Source organism: Tauraco erythrolophus, chromosome 27 (assembly GCF_009769465.1).
Source record: "Tauraco erythrolophus isolate bTauEry1 chromosome 27, bTauEry1.pri, whole genome shotgun sequence".
Lineage (NCBI taxonomy): Eukaryota > Metazoa > Chordata > Aves > Musophagiformes > Musophagidae > Tauraco > Tauraco erythrolophus.
In genome coordinates this window covers 1,135,886-1,156,994 of record NC_141491.1, presented here as the reverse complement: position 1 = coordinate 1,156,994, position 21,109 = coordinate 1,135,886, and the positions used below count along the sequence as shown (strand labels likewise).

The 21,109-nt window shown below is 45.9% G+C and overlaps 1 protein-coding gene across 4 annotated transcripts in view; it reads left to right on the top strand.

Moving 5' to 3' along the window:
• The window catches only part of RAP1A (RAP1A, member of RAS oncogene family), a 39,777-nt gene extending 21,969 nt beyond the window's left edge, over window positions 1-17,808 (top strand). For all 4 annotated transcript variants that reach the window (XM_086627328.1, XM_086627330.1, XM_086627329.1 and 1 more), the window contains 7 exons: window positions 184-267; window positions 4,050-4,118; window positions 5,684-5,740; window positions 6,672-6,812; window positions 11,823-11,966; window positions 15,037-15,152; window positions 17,088-17,808. In XM_086627328.1, the coding sequence (XP_086483454.1) occupies window positions 211-267; window positions 4,050-4,118; window positions 5,684-5,740; window positions 6,672-6,812; window positions 11,823-11,966; window positions 15,037-15,123 (555 nt within the window). In that variant the 5' untranslated portion in view covers window positions 184-210 and the 3' untranslated portion in view covers window positions 15,124-15,152; window positions 17,088-17,808. The remainder of the gene's footprint in view (window positions 1-183; window positions 268-4,049; window positions 4,119-5,683; window positions 5,741-6,671; window positions 6,813-11,822; window positions 11,967-15,036; window positions 15,153-17,087) is intronic.
• The last annotated feature ends 3,301 nt before the right edge of the window (window positions 17,809-21,109 follow it).

Here is a 21,109-nt window from a genome sequence, read left to right as displayed (position 1 = left end):
GCCGTCTGGACCCGAGTGCCCAGGTGGAGACAGAGAACCCATAGCTGTTACTAAAGAGGTTTATTTTTTTCTTGGGAGCATTTGGAGGAGCGGGGAGCGTGTTGCTGCTTTTGGAAGATGGGATCATAAATTTCCGTGTGCGGATGCGCTTTTAACTGTCGGGTTTTTTTCCCTGCTCTCCAGGTCGCCGCTGTTGGAACAGACCGCACCATGCGTGAGTACAAGCTGGTGGTCCTTGGCTCAGGAGGTGTGGGCAAGTCCGCTTTGGTGAGTACTGGGAAGCAGTTCTGAAACCAGTACACGGACTTCCACATCGGCCTGTCGTATTACAGACAACGCTCATGGAATGCGTTGGGAGATTTGTGTTGCTTTTCACACGTGCAGGGACTGCTGAAATATCTGCAGACGTGTGTTGTGTTTCTGGAGAAGCAGCAGACGATTAATTGCTGTTACAATAATCAGCGTTTCATTTCTGCTCCCCGCCCCGGGTGCAATATTGTGAGTTACCAAATATCTGTCTCTAAGCATCAAAAGCCTCACCTGCGCCGGAACAGCGAGCGCCGTCTCGCCGTGCACGGCGGTGAGCGAGCAGTGCTTGCAGCCTGGCATACCTGAGGGTTTTCCAGCCTGGCCAGAACCCGAATGAGCAGCCTGGGCAGAAGGAGAAGTCACCTCCAGCACGTGCAGTGCGGAGGGATAAGCAGGACCGATGACACTTTGCACTCCTTAAGTACTTGTGTTGTTTCTAAGAAGAGGTTTACACAGCAGAGTTGATAGGGAGGCATCGTAAGAGAGATTTGTCACCTGTTTATCACAAATCAGTCAAGCAGCCTGCTCCAACAAGAAAGGCAAAGAACTGGTCAAGTGTAAAGTTATCTAAAAGAAGTAACTACACCGTGTTCCTTTTCACAGAAGATGGTAATAGCTGAGCAGCCGTTCACGTTGCACACGCTGCTTCTTGCAGCTCTGTTTATTCTGCTGAAACAGGCTGCTGATAATCTTGGCAAATCACCTACAGAATCCAAATGAACAGGAGGGAAGATTATTCAATTATGTATCAAATTTGATGTACTCTTTCAGAGATCCCATCTTAATCTTTGCAAGGTGTAGGATACGCTATTCTTCTGCAGCAACTTAAGCAATCTGTATTACTTTTTCCACCGTCATCCCCTTGATTATTTTGCTTTTGTTGAAATTGAATATTGAATATTTTGTTGAAACTCTAATATTTCAATTGAATATTGAAAGACTAACTAGGTAAAATGGGGCATTTCTTAATATGCTGTACATAAAAATTATTCAGTGTCTGACATACTCAAATTTCCTTATTTGTGATGTGAAGTCTGAGTCAGCAGCCATCACTGGCCTTTTTAAAAGCTGAAATGCAAATGCTTGGTCTGGTGAACAAAAGTTAAATTCTTTTTGGCAGTCTAGGTGCTAAGTAAGCACATGTTGTAATTCATGTGCAACATTGATCTGTTATGTTTATAACGGGACACAGTAAGTGCCAATTAGCAGCTAGGAGTGAATAATACTTCGCTTTCAAGATGACTGGCTGCTTATTTACAAGCATTAGCAAGGAGAGGTTTCAAGATGGAATTTAAAATAATGTGGAGATCACTTTAAAATTTCTGGTTTTGAGCTGTATGAACCAAAATGTCTAACAAAGAGGCTGCTGTTCCTTTTCAGTTCTGTGTTTTCATTGAGAGTGTAGGTTACAATATGGTGTTGTTTCACTGCAAATCCTCCTCATTGTTTTAACTCTTCTCTGCCAATATGATGCTGATCGTGCCTTTTGGTGATGATGGCAGAACAGCAGAAAACCCTTCGTGGTTATTAAAGCACAGTTACTTTGCAACTTCCTTATAAGCACTTTCCTCATTGCTAATGAGAGTAAAAATGTTCTGGAGAGTCAGAGGGGAGGGAGTAGAATCATAGAATCGTAGAATCATAGAATGGTTTGGGTTGGAAGGGACCTTAAAGATCATCTAGTTCCAACCCCCCTGCCATGGGCAGAGTACTATGAAGAGTATCCAGTTGTGCATAGTCCTGTATAAAACTGGAAACTGAAGTTGGGACATAAAACCCCCAGACTAATGGACAGTTATAAAAGTCTTGGATCCACACATAGCCTGAAAACAACCCCAGATTTGTATCTTCTGCTTTGGCCTGTCTTTCCTCCTGTAATCAATAAAAGTACAGTACATCAGAGATAAAGAATATTACCTAGTAAGATAGGTTGTGAATGAAGCTGAATATAATCATAATTAAGATAGTGCGTGATTGGTGTGTGTGTGAACACACAAGCACCAGTTGAGATAACAAAAGGTAGAACAGTGATTTATTAGAAATAGCAGCATTTGAGAAGAGAGTGCATGGGTTCAGTGAACTTTCCTTCCGAGCAGTACTGTGTTTGCAGATACGAAGTAAGACTCTGAGTGCTGTAGCAGAGATGAAATGTCGTGAGTGGTGTGTCAGACTCTTGTGCTGCAGGCTGGTTCACAAGAATAGAGGGCTGCAGATGTGACTGACTCCAGTGCTCCAGTGTTAGCCTCCTGGCAAGCAGCAACCTTCTTCGGACCCGCTTTAGCTAGCAGCTGTGCTAGGAAGCCTGAAATATAGTCTGTAACCTACAATTCTTGGCTTCCATTGCTGGTATAACACTGTAATCCATGTGGATTGTTACAGTGATTTTGCTGAGATCTGTTGTCTGAAAGGCAGACTGGGACAACCCTTCATCATGGCAAGAAAACATTGGAGAAGGAAAGGCTTTGATCATTGCAGTGCAAAAAATAGGTTTATTTAGTGATATAGGATGGTTTTTAAATGAGGTAGTACTAGAAATCTTTTTTTCTTATATTAAAAGAAAGCAAACCATGGGGAGCTGCTCAGTTTCCAGTATACAGCGAGATGTTCTGCCTCTGTCTGGCATTTGCCAGTTTGCAAGTCCTTGTGTGACACGTGTGAACCCTCTTGAAAAAAAATCTCAGCCTTCTTCTGTCCAAACAAAACACAGCTTCTCGAAACGGGTAGTGACAGCAGAATTCGTGTTAAAAAACTTGTGGAAGGTTCAGTTGGCAAAAGATAGTTGGTGTGTTTGTTGGTTTTAGAGACAAAAATTAAGCGCTGGGATCTTGGTGCTTAGTTTTACAAACAAACACCACCTTCTTTTACAAACATCAGCCAAACCTCCCGACGCTCTTGTGCTGCAGTACTGTGTCCTTGTGGATTGTGGTAGGTGAGAGCCTGGGAACAGGAGGTGAAAGGAAAGGCAGACCACCTCGAAAAGGAAAGGCAGACCACCTCGAAAAGGAAAGGCAGACCACCTCGAAAAGGAAAGGCAGACCTCGTCTGGCAGAGGACAAGTAAAACTGTGGCATGACAAGAGCTGGAGCACGCCACGAGCAGAGCGTGGACGTCCAGAGATGGGCCACATCCGAGTGACAGCTTGATGGGAAATGTTTAGAGTAGATTTGCTTTGGATAATTATATAGGGGAAGAAAGATTTCCTCTTTGAAATGAATGATGTCTCCTTCTTTAATGGTTTAATACAAATTGAGTATCTGGAGATGCTCCAGATTTAACTTAGGGCTGTGAAACGTGCCCGTGCTCTGGGCACATGATCCGGGGTAGCTCCTGTGTGACTCTGACATCATTGGAACTGAAATGTGGATTTTCCACAGTGTACAGATTGCCACTTCTTCTGATTAAATTTCAAATCTTCCATATTTGGTGATTTTTATGCTTCTAAAGCCGCAGGCACTGAAGTAGAGGCGTTTTAGAGGATATCATCTTTTATGAAAAAGCAAGCAAGCAGTTTACGTTTCAAAAAAGATACTTGAATAAAGTGATTTGTAAAACAACAGCAACTACGCAAATTTTGTTTAAAAAATTGAAAATTTCTACGCCTTTTTCTCTGCTCTCCACTACTGAGTTTTAACAGCAGTGTTGAGTAGTTTTTGTGGTGTTAATTTTTCATAAAGTTCTTGGTAAATGTTACTGGTTGTGTTCAGTTCATGTAATTCTTTTCTTCTTTCCTTTCTCCCCAGACCGTACAGTTCGTTCAGGGAATTTTTGTTGAAAAATATGACCCAACAATAGAAGATTCATACAGAAAGGTAAAATAACATTATTTTTATTTCTCTGAAGTCTTGTAGAGCTTGCTTCTTTTTAATAATGCAACAAAAGTTTATCACAATGAGAAAGGGTCTTTCAGAGAAGACGTGATGGCTACATAAACCGCAGCAGGAAAGCAGAGCATAGAAAAGCATCGCTCTTGGAGTGGGTTCATGCAGATAGTTTCCTTTGGCTTTTCAAGTACTCACCACCTTCAGGTGCCTGAATGCCATCAGGCGAATTCTATCAGCTACAATAAAGCTGAATTATCAGGGAATGACAAATCTCACTGTTAGTTGGACCACTCCCTGGCTTAGTCCTATTTAACAGGAGGATTAAGCCTCTATGACTCCACATAACCAGGAGCTTTACTTTAAATCTGCGATGACTCAGGCTGAGGCTGCAGCTCTCCACTGCTTCTTCCTTCGAGGTTACTACACGTACCCAGAGATCTGTCTGGTGTGTTTTCCTGAACCATCACCGGTTTCCACTGGTGCTGGGGTATGAGCTATGGTGGTTGGCAGACACGTGTACTGCCCATCCTCCTGCCAATGCTCCTGGTTGGTGCCTGGAGATGGGCACAGCTCGACCAAACTGGGGTCAGACTGTAACTCGGGTCTGTTTGCTGTAATTTTATATACAATTATTACTTCAAAACATAAAGATACCCATATTTGCTATGTGTGTGCTCTCCATAGAAGTTATTTTAGAGGCTATATACACCATTCATCACAGGATGTTTTATTACTGTAGCGTAACAATTGCATTTTGTTGTTTTCTTTAAGGAATGGCAGTTCTGCCATTTAGTGCAAATGTTTTCTGCTTGGTTTGAAGGCGTGTAAAATTCTTTACAGCCGTTTTGGATGCAGGCTCGTAATTGCTGAGCAAAAATCCTTGTCAGCATCCCTGATGCTGTCGTGTTACGTAATTCTGTCAACAGAGCTGCTTTCTTCACTCGACTCATGTCAAGCAGCCCGTTGTTTTACGGATTAGCAGAAATGTTACCATAATTAAAGGCACCAAAACATAAACCAAAAACTTATAATGTTTGTGTCTGTGATAATTAAATGTAAATTATGGTATGGGTTCTGCTGGTTTATTTGACTTTCCTGGAATTATTTGACTTTCCTGGAAGGGTACCTTGTTGGGTCTGAAACATTTCTCAGTGAGCAGAAGACTCTCTAAGCCTAACCGTGAGGGTCGCTGAATATTTTGCTTTCTCTTTTCTTCCTTACTCCCTTCTCCCTCAACAGCAAAGAAAAATTGAAGTTTAAGGTCCTTTAATTTGTAAGGATTTCTCTCACTCAAGTCGAGATGTTTGCAATGAACTGCTCATTTGAACCTTTATGACCAACAGAGTCGTGGCACGTCGGTGAGCCGACCCAAACGCCCGCTGGGGCGTAATGAATCCGCAGTGGTTTCTGTCCCACCGTTGGGTGTGCAGGTGGCTGACTCTCTTGCAGAGATCTTTGCAGCAGAAGTGAAACCTAGGCTGATATTCCTCTTGCCTGTCCCATTTCAGACTTTTTAGTTTTAACTACATGTGTCTCTTCCCTTTTTCCCCCAGCAAGTGGAAGTAGACTGTCAACAGTGTATGCTTGAAATCCTCGACACAGCAGGGACAGTAAGTGTAATTTCTTTTCCTAATTGGTGTGGAGGTCCTTTGTTGAGAAGGAGGTGAGATGTTAAGAGTAGAACTTAACCAGTGCAGTGGTACTGCTGCCCTGCAGAGTCCTGTCGCTGGGCAGACAGACCTTGCAGCGGTTGGGTGCCTGTCCCGGCGGGAGGACATGCTTCCTAAAAGTGAGTTTTATTTAGAAAGCTTTGAAAATCATCGACAGCAATGCGAAGGTGTGGAGGCAGAAATCATGGTTACACGGTTCTGGTGAAGCTTCCTTGCCCAGGCCTGGACAAAAGGCAGCTCTGAGCTGGCACAGATTTTCCAGCCTGCTCTGGCATTTCATTGCACTGAATCTTTAGGCTATTTTCGCGCTAGAGATGACGACTGTGTAATGGTGTGTGTTCAGAGGGGACCAGGACTGCCTTCCCGTGCAGTCGTGCTGACAATTCCCGAGTCTGTGACACCTGAGCCTGTTTCACTGTCGTGTTAGAGGAGAAATTGCATTTCCAGTCCATATCTGTTCTCTGGGGAATTGGTCTGATGGCAGATTTATGCTTAACACCATATCAGAAAATAAATGAAAGATTAGTACAAAATCTGTCAGCCAAATTTTAACACCTTGTATTATGGTTTGGAGCAAAGAACGGTCAGTCTGCAGATACTTTTTTTTATTTTTTATTTTATTACTGCTCTTGATCTTTTTCCTGTTTTTTCAAGAAGCCTTTTTCTCTATTGGGGGGGGAAAAACCAAAGGGAAAGAGATGTGTTAATGCCTTTATTAAATTTGCATGCTTCAGTGGATCTCTGGAAGGGGTAAAAATGTAAATGCGTGCTGTGCAGTGCTATATTCTTGTCTCCGTTACAACAGTATTCCTTTGTAAACTTCATTAGCTGCATTCAGTAATTAATTACTTTTTCAAATCTTTGATTACAGGAGCAATTTACAGCAATGAGAGATCTCTATATGAAGAACGGGCAAGGGTTTGCACTAGTATATTCTATAACAGCACAGTCCACGTTTAATGACTTACAGGACCTCCGGGAACAGATTTTACGGGTTAAGGACACTGAAGATGTAAGTACAATATTTTTCCCGTTGCAAATGGTTGAAATGATTTTGTAACTAAACATACAGGAATTCGTGAGCAAAATTTCTTTTGAAGAATGTTCTTTGCTCTATAGCAAAGCCTGGCATTCAAATAAGTTTCCGGAGCATTGTTTGTTATTTTCAGTGTTATTTGAGGGCCATCACCTGCTAAAAAGCATAATGAAACCAGGTTTTCACAGGTAACTGGAAGGCTAACAGTCTTTGGAAATGGGGGGGGTTGATTGAAAACAACATTTTTTTTCTCCTTTTAACTCCTTTCCAATATTTCCTTTTTATTTTCACTGTGCTTTAGTAAGTTAAGGGAAAACCAGCAGCCGAACTCGCCAGTAACGCTGTTCTCAGACCTGCAGCTGCCTTACCACGGACACTAGCATTGCTTTTTCCAAATGTGTGAAGCAAAAATTGGCAGTCCAAAGCCGTGATGTTTCTGGCAGGTTGGCAGTGAAGTGTCTGGAGTGGCAGAGCCATGCAGCGCCGTGTGCTGAGCCCTCTGTGCTGTTTGCATGCGTGTGGGTCATGATCATGGAATCGTGGAATGGTTTGGGTTGGAAGGGACCTCAAAGATCGTCTAGTTCCAACCCCCCTGCCATGGGCAGGGACACCCTCCACTACACCAGGTTGCTCAAAGCCCCATCCAACCTGGCCTTGAACACTGCCAGGGATGGGGCAGCCACAGCTTCTCTGGGCAACTTGGTCCAGTGCCTCACCGCCCTCATTGTAAAAAATTTCTTCCTTAGATCTGATCTAAATCTCGCCTCTTCCAGTTATAATGCGAGCTGATAAACTTGAACTGCAGATAGAAAGGACATGTCCAACTTATTGACCAAACTGCTTTGTAGTTTAAGTGTCGTTAGTATTAATAGCTTTTTTTTTTTTTTTTTTGAAAATCAGTGGATGGTCCTTTATTTTCATTTCTCTGTGAGAGGACAGTGTCGGTGGGCACTGGGGAGGCGGGATGGGATCCCATTCAGCCGCTTCCACTCCAGCTGTGGGAGCTGTTTGTTGGATCCAGTAGCTCTGGGTCTTGTCCCTGAGCAGAGGTTCCCGTAGTGCAGCTGTGCGGAGTCCCTGGCGTGTGAGCTCCGCTTCCCTCAAATCCAGCAGAACCAAAGCTTTTACAGAATTTCACTTATTGTATGAAAATGTGCTTATCCCTGAAGGAGAGGAGGAGGATGTTGAAGGGTCTGTGGTGGGACCTGGCGCTCCCGTGACACACGTGTGCGCAGGGAGGGCTCAGCCGCGCGCTGCCCGCCAGCGGCCGCGGTGCCCCGCAGCCCACCCTGGCCATCCCGGCCGTGAGAGCTCTGCACAGTTCTCCCTGTTCCTTCTGGCATTTGGCACGGTCCGGGACCCGCAGGAGATCATGCAGGATCTCCTGGATCCTAGTGGAATCAGTAAAAGACTCTGGAAGTGCCTTAGCTGGTGACGCAACATTGTAATTTTGGTGGTTTAAATCCCTTTATAAAATAAGGAAAAATTACTTTAAGATAGTTGGCATTCGGTCCCGTTCGACATAAGAAAACTACTTACTGTGCTCCCAGTTGAGGCCCCAACTCCTGTAACTGGAACTCCTCGGCGGGCTGTTGATTTCCAAACGGGTGATGCAGGTGAGGTGGCCGGTGGCTTTTGCCGCGGTAGCCACGTGGCTGGTGCAGATGTGTGGGAACTTCTGAACTTCTGTTTCTGCCAAACTGCTTTCCGTGTAGGCAGGGATTGCACTCCCTAAATCCCTGGTAACACGAGCCCTTTACCAGCCCCCGGCCAGCGCCCAGCGCCGCGCTCGGCCGCCCGCGCCGCGGGAATGTGCACCGTAAGCGGGTCAAGTTCACCGGACAATAGAGGCTGCTGCTTTCGCTTTTACTTCGGTGATTTGATTTAATTATTAAAACGTGTTTATTGATTCTGTGCTGGGGGGATGTTACTTGTCGAGTCCGAGCTTGAGAACCTTTTGAACGTTGGAGCCACGTTCTGCTGAGTTGGGAGGACGCGCTCCTTCCTGTGTTTGGTTTCAGAATGTGTCTTTTAGAATCCCAGTGCTTAAGCCATTAAATGATGTGTATCTAACAAAGAGTAAGTTCCAGGCTTCTGCGTGAAATAGTGAGTGATCAAAAGGTAGTTGTTCATCAAACGCTGTTTTGGGCTCTGTGATAAACAATTACTGCCTTTTGAAATAACCTTGGACAGAGTTTCATGTCTTACACTATTTACCCATCTAAGTATCACTTTTTTCCCTATAATTTCACATCTGAATACACTTTATTTTTTTTGCTGGACAAGTTCAAAACACGTTTTCGCCGTTTAGTATGAGAATTTCTCTTAGCCATCTAGAAAACTGTAAAGAACGGGATTAAGCTGGTATAGTTGTAAATATTCTGTGGATTTCTGATGTGAAATAAGCTTTTTTTTTGCGTTAGTTTTATCTGTATCGTGACTTCAGGTTTCTGATGCAAAATGTAAAAATTATTTCTCAAAAATAAAAATGTGATCGTTTTCTAATCAGTACGGCTGCGAGTTTTAAATACAAAAATTAATCTTGAGTGTAGTTGAATAGGGAAGAGACTGCAAATATTAATGTTGAAGTAGATTAAAAATGTACAATGTGTTGTAAATTACCAAGGAAGTGGATAATGATTTATTTTCCAGCTGGAAAGTACTCATTTCTGTTCAAAGAATTAAATGCTTCAGGAAGTGGAGCGGGGTGCACGCCCATTAGCAGCAGTTCTTTAGGGTTTTTTTTTCTCCTTTCACATGGCGTAAGGGAAACAGGATGCTGTCGCTGCTGCGTGCACACAGAGCCCTGCGCTGCGTCCGGCAGCTCTCGCTGTGCTCTCGCGTTTCAGAACCCACCTGGCTCCGGCTGTGTCATCCCCTGAGATCTGTACGAGATGCAGGTTGTAAAAGCAAACTTCAGAATGATGCGTAACCCACGATTCTTGGGCGTAGAAAGTCCTGAACTGTGTCTCTGTCCCTACACCGGCTGTGAAGGTGGGCGGCTGGGGCTGGGGAGCCACTGCGGGGTCCCTGGGGCAGGGTCCTGAACTGGATGGAGGGGTCCCTGGGGCAGAGTCCTGCACCGGAGGGGTCCCTGGGGCAGAGTCCTGCACCGGAGGGGTCCCTGGGGCAGGGTCCTGCACCGGAGGGGTCCCTGGGGCAGAGTCCTGCACCGGAGGGGTCCCTGGGGCAGAGTCCTGCACCGGAGGGGTCCCTGGGGCAGGGTCCTGCGCTCGCGGGGTCCCTGGGGCAGGGTCCTGAACTGGAGGGGTCCCTGGGGCAGGGTCCTGTGCCCGCGGAGTCACTGGGGAAGGGTCCTGCAGGAGGGGCAGGCAGTGACTGGGATTGTGCTGGGGTCCCGTCCTCTTGTAGGTGTGGAAGGTGGCACCTGAGGGTGGGTCGTTTTGGTTTGGTGGGCTGTTACAGAGGGCTTTGGGTGCTTTGGATGGTTTTTTTTTTTGCTTGTTTAAGGTCTCTTCTACCTGTTTGTGACATCTTGGTGGGCTGCAGGCGTGGTTGGAACCACCTGAGAAGCAGAGAAAGCCTTCTGAAATTAGATATCAGGACATGATTTCTAAGATGTCTTAGTAGTGTTTTTAATCTATCTTTTTGCCTGGTCTCTTTCTCCTGAAAGATTTTTAACTCCATATCTGAACATAACTGATGAGAGCAAGTCTGCTGCTGCTTACACTCACCAACGCCTGCTCTGATGCTTTGAGACTAACGAATTTATAACGTAACGAGCGCAGACTGCACGTGGCTCTCCGCAGCGCACCGGGCAAGTACAGTCACAGCCCCAGTGAGAAACTGGTGAGCCACGGTGGAGCGCGAGACCCCGTCCCTTCTGTCGCCCCTCGTGCCGCCCGCGGCCGGGCTGCCCCGGGTCTCTGGCACCCCTCCTTGCCGTGCAGCCTGGTGCAAACACAGCAGTAACAAGAGTTTTGTACAGCCAAGGTCGTTTTCCTGCGGTATTAAATTCCTCTGGTTTTCTGTAGGAAATGTCACAAGGAATATGGTTTCCCTGAGGCACTTTCTTCCTCGTGAAGAAGCGAGAAGGTGACTCACCCAGACACTTTAGACACGTTACGGAGAGGGGCAGATGCCCTTTTGTCATTGTCTTGAACAAATGGTTTGCCTGTATTTGCGTCGTGGGTGTAGGATGAATCTTCTGAACGTGGATCAAATGTTTGGTTTAATATTGCAAGAGATTATTTATTGGAAGTGATGCCCTTTCAGGAGCTGAGCTGCGAGGTGGTCACTGGTTGGAAATTTTAATTATTCTGAGCTAGTAACTATCCAGCACGGTGTTTGTGCCTCTTTTCTGCGCGTGTGCAAAGCGTGTCAATAGTGTGATATTGTATTGAGGTGGGAAGGGCAGGTGGTCTTGGGCTGTGGGAATACTCACCTGCACAGGACTATTCCTTTTTATTCCATGTCCAGGGCATTGCTTTTCAAAAGTGCTTCTATTTATTGTCGTGTGGCTTGACAACAGGTTGACAAGACAGGTCAAAGGGGCTGAAACCAATAATGTACGTCTTAAAGCACGTGCTGTATGTTCTGCTGTGTCAAGTAGACTGCTCTGGCAGGCAGTTCAGCCTGCTGTCACATGAAAGTCCTGAAACGCATTTCAGGAGTAAATTCAGTCTTTGACTAGAATGGTGGTGGATGTAGAGACCAGAAAATAAATCTTTACCAACTTAAGACTGTGCTGAAATATTACCATTTGGTTTTACGGTGTCCTCCACGTGTTTAATTCATAGTGAACCAGGGTGTCTATACTATGGGCTTTCTTCAGCCCTTTCCCAGCAGGTGTCTAAATTCCAGTCCAGTCTGTGAGCTCTGCTGAACTTCTGATTTTTATTGGTTTTCAAACTGTATTGTCTTTTTTCCCCCCTCCTCACACGCCTTTGTAAGCCACAGCGTTACAGCCCACGTTGCACATTAACTTGCTGATGCATCTCTTGTTCTTGCTTGTCTCCTCTCCAGGTTCCAATGATTCTGGTTGGCAATAAATGTGACCTGGAGGAAGAGCGTGTAGTCGGCAAAGAACAGGGTCAGAACTTAGCAAGACAGTGGTGTAACTGTGCCTTTCTAGAATCATCTGCAAAGTCTAAAATCAACGTTAATGAGGTAACTATCAACTGTTCCCTTGTCTTTCCTTCTTCAGCATGAATGCCACATTAAACCAGCATGTGGTCCTTCCTATATTTCTTAATGAGGAAGATTCGGGATGATTCTGAAATATCAGCCTGAGAAAGACTTGTAGTGCAGTGTGTTTAGCCAGGGCTTTCTGTTTGCTTTAAGGGGATCTGCTCCTTTTTCTCTGTAAAGGGTGGGTGACTTCTTCAGATAAGTGCTTTCTCTGGCCCATGTCAGAGCATGGGGATAGCAGTGGGTCCTGAGTGAGCCCAGTTAACTGGATGACTCTTGGCTTAGATAAGCTTTATTTACAAAGTGTGCTTTTTCAAGATAACCACTGCTGCCATTCAGAACGTGGATTATGCCCCATTGTGTTACATGTCGTGTTGGCTGTTGTTCTTGAAAGTATTTGCTCTTCGCATTCCTGCGACGGCTGGCTGCTCGAGCAGACACTCCATCACAGTCCTCCTCTGGTGAGCCACTGATTTACTGAGACCATGCCCAAACGTGTGTCTGTGTAAGCAGTTCCCCGTGTCTAAACATTTAGAGAAACACCTTTGCCATGGGTGCCTTTTGCTGCTGCCTGGGGCAGTGCAGCTCTGCTTGACATCAGGCACCGAGTTCTTGTTCTCTGACTGTGACAGAGAGCAGGTTTGCAGCCACAGAAGCTGAGGTGACCCCACTGAGCATAGCTGGTTCGGTGCCAGGAGATAACTGGGACCATTCAGGAGGCTGTGAGATAAGCAGGAGCACTGGGCTGGACCCAGCACTCTGTTGGCAGCGGGTGGGACATGCATGGCACCGCGTCTTCGCCCTGGAAGGGCCGGGAGCTCCGGGCTGCAGGGACTGGAGCTGCTGTGGCTGGGTTAGCCTGGCTGCAGTGTGCACTGATGCCACCCCGTGCATACAGCCCACCGAGCCCTCTGCCAGAGGGGTGACCTCGGTGTGTCTGAGCTGTAGTGAAACTGTGGCTGTTAATGAAGAAATCGGTGGCTCAGTCATCGAACAGGTCATCGTGGAGTATCTAACAAATTCTGGTTTATTTGTATCGCCACAGCTTTGTGGCAGAGTCACCTCTCATTAGCCAAAGGTGCCTTAAAGCTCTCCTGAGCTGTGCAGGGGAGGGATGCTGAGCTGTCCCTGGCTCACGTCCAGTCACCCCTGACGTGTCAGTCCTGTGTCTCAACATTTCCCTGTCCTGTCTGCTTCCTCCAGAGAGACTCAGGTCACAGAGAAGAAAATTATTACCTGGAAAATTATATTTCTGGTTTTATTGTGACCTTATTTTTCTAGTTTTCTCCCAATTTATGTTGCCTGGTTATGAAAAGCGTAAAAGCTGAGGAAATCAAAGAGAAGAGACACTGTGAATCAACTGTGCTGGTTATTTGTTGGTTCTGCTGGCTCAGGGACTGGGGAAGCATTTGCATTATTCTAGGTTTTGGTTTTACTTTTTAGCTACTTTTGGACTTTGTAACTTTGTTAAAATCTAGGCTAAAGGGTGATAAATTTCTGTGTGCATTTGCTGAAAGTGGAACAAACCTTTCATCCAGATAATAAGCTTTTAATCAAGTCGGTCTCAGTAGCAGCACTTCAGATGTCTTTCTGGTGACCTGTGTGATGCTCTTGCACCACACTGACTTTTCCTAGGGATAGGGGCATTCCTGAAGTCTTGTTGCAGACTTCTGTACTCGCACTCAGTACCAGCACTTCAAGGATCTAACTAGATTTTTTTTTTCAGAGGGATTTTTCCCCCTACCTTAGCTGTGGGAAGGTGAGAGAGGTCTGTCTCAAAGCATTCAAGGATCTGGTTTACCAGAGCAGAGATGGTTGGTGCCTCTAGAAATTCAGACTCCTCCTGCACATCATAATCACATTCACATCATCTTGGCTCTTGTTTATAAAGGCTTAAACACTGAAAGCTGTTTTACATCAGCGTAGATGATGCCACTTATTAATTGATTTCTCCTACAGAAACTTTTTCTTGGTATCTCATCCACACACTTTTGAACATCTTGGCTGTGTCCATCGGAGAGCTACTTTTTACTGAGGCTGACAGCAGAAAACAGTAGCAATAAGCTCAGTAAAGGAGTAGCATGAGCAACTCAAATGCTGGTATAAAATATTGTACTTGAGAGCTTGATTAAGCCATCATCACGTTCATTTCCTTTGAAACTATTTAACTGTGCACCAGTACTTTTTCATGTAGGCAGTAGCCAGAAAATCTTAAATTTCCAGTTGTTGCAATTTGTTATAAACTGTTTCTTTGTCTTCGGAATTTCCTTGGAATCAACAAGAATTTGTAAGCTGTCAGCCACTCCAGGAAGGAAAAAGTAAACAAGGACAAGGGTGGAGCTTTCTGAAGGTTTAAATATTTTTCCTCAATACTGGGACCCAGCTCCAAGAATTTTTTGCAAAGCTCATTTTGCTATAAACAGGTTGAGTATTGCTGAGAAAATAACTCACAGCAGAAGTGTTCAAAAGAAACTCGTCTCTGCAGCTGAAAGAGGCCCCTGTGACCGTCCCCGTCTGCCAACGCCTGAGCTCAGGGCAGATGTTTTGCTTCTCCTTGGTAATTTTATTAATAAACTCAAAAGAGTAGACCAGGCAAAAAGGTGAAGTGATTAACAGCTCAAATCTGTTTGGCAAAGAGGAAGACTAACCAGGGAGAGGATGATCCTTGAGGATACTCTGGCTGTCTTCTAAAAAACCTTTTGTTATTCCCCAGTTTTCTCCCATTTTTCCAAAGCAGGGGGCTTGTTGCCATTTCATTGCCATATCTCCTGAAGCCTTTGGTCATACACAACCTGAAGGAGAAAGCTGTGTGCTGCAGGACATGAGTTTACAGCTCCCTGATGTCCTGCACACTGGTGTGGGCTTTGCTCTCTTCATAAGCAGTTGCTTGAGAAACATGTTTTAGTAAATGTGAGCAGTTTCACTGAATTCATAGGACTGCAGCCACCAGGAAAGGGTGTCAGCTTGCCAACCTTCCCTACTTTGTGACACTTGCATGGTGATGGTGTTTTATCACTTTGATTTTTCAGTTTGTGTTTTTCATTTTCAGATCTTTTATGACCTGGTCAGACAGATAAATAGAAAAACACCAGTGGAAAAGAAGAAGCCTAAAAAGAAATCATGTCTGCTGCTTTAGACTGTCGACGCGCAGCAGCTCTGAGCCAGGTAAGAAGTGTCTGAATTCTACCTACAGCTCAGGCAATCAGACCAGAGATATGACTTGCTCCCCTTCCCTCCGCTCCTCTTCCTTCTGTCTGCTCCTAAATACAAAATCTGCATTTGTTGGACTTTTTTTAAAAAGTCAGTTGTACTGCCTTGGCAGAGAAATATCTGCTTCTCCTCCTTTCTCCTTTTGCTGGGGTTGATGAGTGCAACAGAGCAGGAACTTCCCTTTTACTCTTGCAGGTTCTCCCTCTGTCTTGTGACACCCTGCTCTGAGTCACCACGGCTCAGTTTTGCTTCCTTTTTATCCTCTGCTGAAATTTGGTGGCATCTATGTAACTTGTGCTATTGCTGCAGCTGCTGTCTCAGTCCTAGGTGCTGTGGGGACAAAGGCTGCCCACCAAAAAAAAACCCACCACCACAAAAAAAACACAAACAAACCAAAAAAACACCCCAAGGTTGGACATAGCTGGCTATAAATAATCTTCCTGTGTATTTTGGCAGGGTACTCTGTGTGCTTACAGCTGTTCTGTCGCGCTCCCGAAAGAAAACAGCATTTCTGTAACTTCAGGTTTTGGACAGAAATACCTGCTGGGCTGCCCCAGGAGCTGCTGGCAGAGGGGTGTGCTGCATGGCACCCTTGGGGGCAGAGGAAGGTGCGGGGTGAATGGCCCACCTTGGCACTAGGGAGTAAGAGATGGTCAGAAAGCGAGTGGAACGTCCCGAACGAGCTCACGGCAGCGCGCTGGCCGTGCTGGCTGTCATCGTGGTTTCAAGCTGCAGAGGTTGTCACCTTCTGTGACCCGTCAGAAGCTCCGAATTCTGTTCTTTAATTTCACAAATAGGTGCAGTGTAGCTGGCAAAGCAACTCGAACGCCCTTGTCCTACGGCGTTTAAAACAAACTCCTGGTCATGCAGGGATTCTGGGATGAATTCCTGAAAACAGGTGGCTCTCTGCCCTCCGCCAGGGCTGAAGTTCGTGCTGTGGATGGCCATTCATGTAGCCTACGTGTGAGCGAGTAGGACACGTGGAGCTGTGCAGTTAGCCTGGCTTTATTGACTGTGCTTTATTGATTGATGAGTCTCTTATCCTGAGCTTTGAATGCCAGAAAATAATAGCTTAGGGTTGTGGGGAAACAATGGCTTTAGGAAAAGGAATTGAAGAATACATCTCAAGTGGCTTTTCCTGTTCCTCAGCTGATACATCTGAATTTAGCTAGTGTGGAGGCAGCCAGGGTGGCTTCTTGGAGACGGCTTCCCCAGCGCCGGGCAGGACGTGCTCCTGGCCTGGCACAGCTCTGCCCTCGCCCCCCTGCCCGGGTTCTGCGCTGCCAAGCCCGGCGCTGGCAGCAGCGTAGCACTGAAACAGCAGCAGCTGCTGCTCAGTCAGTTGCTGGTGAGACTTCTCGTAACGCTGGCTTCTACCCATGCCCCCAGGTCTGCTCCGGGTGGTCAAAATACTTCACTGCGTCTCCCTCATTCCTTGTTAGTCTTTTTCCAGTAGGGCTCGGGGAGGTCTCCAACTCATTAGACCTTAAGAGCATCTCAGAAATATGAAAGATGAAATTCTCCTGCCATAAATCTTCATCCGTTGCTGAGTTCAAAGCCCGCTGAAGGCTGCCAGTCTGCTGGAAGGGCCGTCGTTATCGCAGCAGGAGGACAGGGTGGTGGCTGTGCCCGCTGCTCTGCCGCCGTCCCGATAACACGAGGGCTTCTTTCTTAAAGAGTTTCCAAAGTCTCTTTTCTTTCTGTTCCTCGGGACTCAGAGGACGGTAGGAGCAAAGCCCAGTACTGGAGGACGATGTGCTCTTCCTGCTGAAATGCTGCGTGTGTTGACAAGGGGGCTGGTGTCTGGGGAAGGTCGAGATCATCCATCCCGTGGGTCGGGTGAGAAACATCCCTCCATCAGCTTTTTTTTTTTGTTTTTGTTTTTTCTAGATTGCAGGAATGAAGAACTGTTGCCTAAATGGAAAGTGCCAGCATTCCCGACTTCAAAACCTTATGGAAATTAATAACATATCTGAAGAAGCTTCTGTTTTTATATACTATGAGAAGAATTGAGATCTGAAAATGGTTTGCACACAGTCCCTGGAAAACGAAATAGCTGTGTATCTCTCTTGGAAATTTAAGACAATAGTACTCCTCCTTTGCAATAGCAGTTAACAGATGTGGAAATAAATCGAATTGACTCTAGTGTATGATTATACAAAGGAGCATGGATGCATTTCAAATGTTAGATATTGCTACTATAATTAAAATTTCATATTGACCCTTTTATCATAATTTCTCCCCATCAAGCACTAAAAATGTTCCACTGTTATATTTTATATCTATAACTATAGATATATATTATCTGAAATTTCCCTTCGAACTCACTGCAACAAATAACTTTTTGAGTCATTGACTTCATTTTATATTTAAAAGTTACAGAATATCGTTATTTTCATTCTGCCATTATATTCTAATTAAAAATGTTTGTGCATAATGCTTTGGAAAAATGGGTCTTTTATAGGAAAAAAAACTGGGATAACTGATTTCTATGGCTTTAAAAGCAAAAAATATATAATATACTAAACCAACTCTAATATTGCTTCTTGTGTTTTACTGTCACAGATTAAATTACAGCTTTTATGAATGATTAAATTTTAGTACATTTTCATTTTGTTTCTGTGTTTTTGTTACGGTTTCCAGGCTTTGGTTTTTACCCATGTTTTGTGAATTCCTCTTCCGTTCTGGTAGATGGAGTGTTTTGTTGTAACAACCACCAGTGTGTCGTGACGCCGACGTGATGTCTCCACACGCCCTCCTCATTGGATGTATTTAATTGCACCGCTTTTAATTCGTTTTGTATATTCTTTCGAATGTTTCAAGATTGTATTCTGCTGAAAATGTTTCCTCTGTGCAGTTATTTTTATATGTACAAATTTTGTTTAATACTGTATCAAGGTCTGACTTTTACTACGGTCTTCACTTTCACACCATCGTGTCCTGCGGGATGAGCACGAAGCTCCGGAGTCGGAAGTTGGTTCCGTCTAAAAACAATTTCAACAAAGCAAAGAGCTGGTTTACGTTTTTAGGCAAAACCTGGCTGACCTTGCCTGATCTGCACAGTCAGCTGGAGGGGCTTTTTGTTTCATTTTGGGTTTGTTTCTTTTTTTTTTTTTTACAATACCTGTTGGTTTCATACAGTTTAAGAGAGCAGGATGTGACGGGACCCAGGGGTGCTCCCCTCGATCCTCCTGTACACCAAGTAAAAGAACCGCCCTGGGGACCGGTGGGGCCCCAGTCCCATCCTCAGTGTGATGCTGCTGGAATTCCTGCAGCCTTGGAGGACTCGCTCCTGCTTCGCTTCCGAGTAAGTGAGAAGAGAAATGTATCTTCACAGTGGAGAAAACTCAGGACTGGCTTCGTCCGGGTTGTTTAAAGGGGAAATCTAAATGTAATAGCTTGTTCCTGGACCCGTTGTATAGTTTTATTGGAAACCAGGGGGGAGAAATTTCTATAAACAGGTTTTTCTAAAACTGTGTTACTGATGCAGCTGTTGAATTACACAGAGATCCCGGTTTCTACATGCAGCCCAAACAAGACTGGATGCAAATTCTTGGGTGACGATAATGTGAACACATCTGCCTACTCACAAGCTACTAGGGCAAACGTAGTTACGTAGCTGGTTGTCCTCAGCCTCCCTCTGCGCTTCCTTTTTCAGGAGGAGCAGAAGCATGGTGTTTGCAGGTTGGTTATCTTTACTAAATGTAAAAATATTTTAGTAATAAAGTAATTTTAATGTACCTGCTGATTGCTAGATGTCTCTTCTATAAAAACAGAAGCCCAACCTGAATTTTCTAGACACGGTGCAGTCTGTAAGTTCATCAAACCTCGTTCCATAAATGCCAAGTGTGTTATCTGCCGGGGCCGGGGGGCTCTTCGGGTCGCAAAACGAGGAGTAACCTTGGTGTAAGGGCGGAGGAAGAGGCCGGAGCGGGGTGGAAAGGCTTCCCGAGCCCGGTGGCTTTGCCACTAGATGGTGGTGTCGGAAAACCGTCGGGGCCGGGAGGGGCTCGGGTGGTGCCCCGGGGGATGCTCCGGTCCCGCTCCGGGACGCCTCGGGGCGCTTCCCTGTGTACCGTACACAGTCAATTCGTTATCTCACTGGGTATTTTTTTTTTAATCTAATGGATTTTAGCACAATAGCCCGAATTCTGCCCTTGGATGCACTTCAGCAGACGCTGTGTAGATTTACGTCCAAACGGAATGTCCTGAAGCATTTGGTGTTTAATGTTTTGCTGAGTTAAAAATGAGTTTACTGAATAATGCCCTAAAGAAAGGGGGAAATAAAAGCCTTCCAGAAGTAGTTGCATGCTTCTGCATTTGACCAGCGTCCAATCAAGCAAAGTACCATTTTGCTCCGAGGAAAGGAGCACATTTAAAACTTCAGTGAAGCTCCACAGTCCTCAAAGTCGTCCAGCTCCTGATGGTGTTGTTCGAGCTGTGCACAAATTCAGCCAAAGTGATTCTCTGCTGTCTGTACACACGGGCTGGTCTGAAACTTCTCAGCCTGTATTTATTGATCTGTTTTCTGTGTTATCTAAAAGTTATTTTAAATCACGTTTTCCCACCTAGCGTGGGTCGGATCAGAGGGTCACTGCCTGCTCACGCCCAGCCTCACCTGAGGGTTGTAACTGCAAGTTCTGATTTTCATCCGAACACACAAGTGAAGCAGGAGCTTTGGAAGGAAATGGAGTGTGATCTTCAAGGAGAGCAACGCTGCTGGTGTGCACGACGTGCTCCGTGGCTGCCTCTGAGCTGCGGAGATGCTCCCAGTGTCGCCGTGAGGTCTCGACCCAGCAGCAACATGAGAAACTTAATCAATGTGAAGTTCAGAGTTAACCTTTGCAAAATCACGCAAACTAATGAATGTTTTCTTTGTTTTGCCAGGACTAGGCACTGAAGAAGTGGAATTGAGTTTTACCGTGGACCAGGCACGGGGCCGTCCTCCCCGCTGGCTCTGGGAGCCGGCACTGGTTTCCTCGGCCCCGGCTCTCAGCTGGACACAGCGCCGGGCCAGCGCTGAGGCTGTCTCTGGTCTTCCTGGAAAGAAAATCCCTAAATTCAGAGTCGAGCCCTGTGCAGGAGGAGGGAGAGGAGCCGCTCTGGAAGATCCCCACCCAGCAGCCAAAGCTGCGGCACAAAAAAGAAAATGCCCAGCAGTGAAAACAGTGCTGGCTGAGCTCGGTGCCTCCGGGGCTTCCTGGGCTTTTAACTTGGATTCGTTCCCAATGAAGGCAGAGGTGCTGTGCGGTGTTTTGTGAGGGTTTCCCCCACTACTTACCTGGAAAACCAGTTCCCCTTGCACGAGGGTGGGTGCTGTGAGCAGGACAGGAGCCTCGGAGGGGGCCCTGCCTTGCCTGGACCATGCAGGAGTCTCCTGCCCATGGTCAGACTGGGGATGGACTGGTTTGGCCAACGTGTGCCCGTGGTGCAGGGGGCTCTGGGCTCCCAGCCTGGGGCAGCTCGGTGCAGAGCCCCAAGCCAGCTCTAGAAACTGCCTAATTAGAGGCTATGCCAGGGCTAATTAGCCATGCTGCAAGCTCACAGTAGCCCTGGCACAGTGCTGTGCTAATGTGGCTGCTCCTGGCTGAGGCCAGGCTCTTGTCTTTAGCTCAGTTACTTGCTAATCCCAGTGTTGGGAAACAGCGTTTGTGTTATCCTGGGACTGAAACGAGCCTCTTCTCCATCACTTTGCAGAGAACTTGCACGCTCCACTCGTTCCTCGTGTGTCAGCAGCAGGTAGAGGCCAGGGCACAGTGAGTGACGTCCCCTCATCTACAGCGTCCTGGATCCTCTGCCCCTCTCTCCAACGGGATGCGCTTCAGAGGGAGCAGCAGCAGAAGAAGATTAAATCATTTGTCAGAGATTTTGGACCAGTCGGTGTCTGAGCTGGAGTTGCAGCCCCGTGCTGG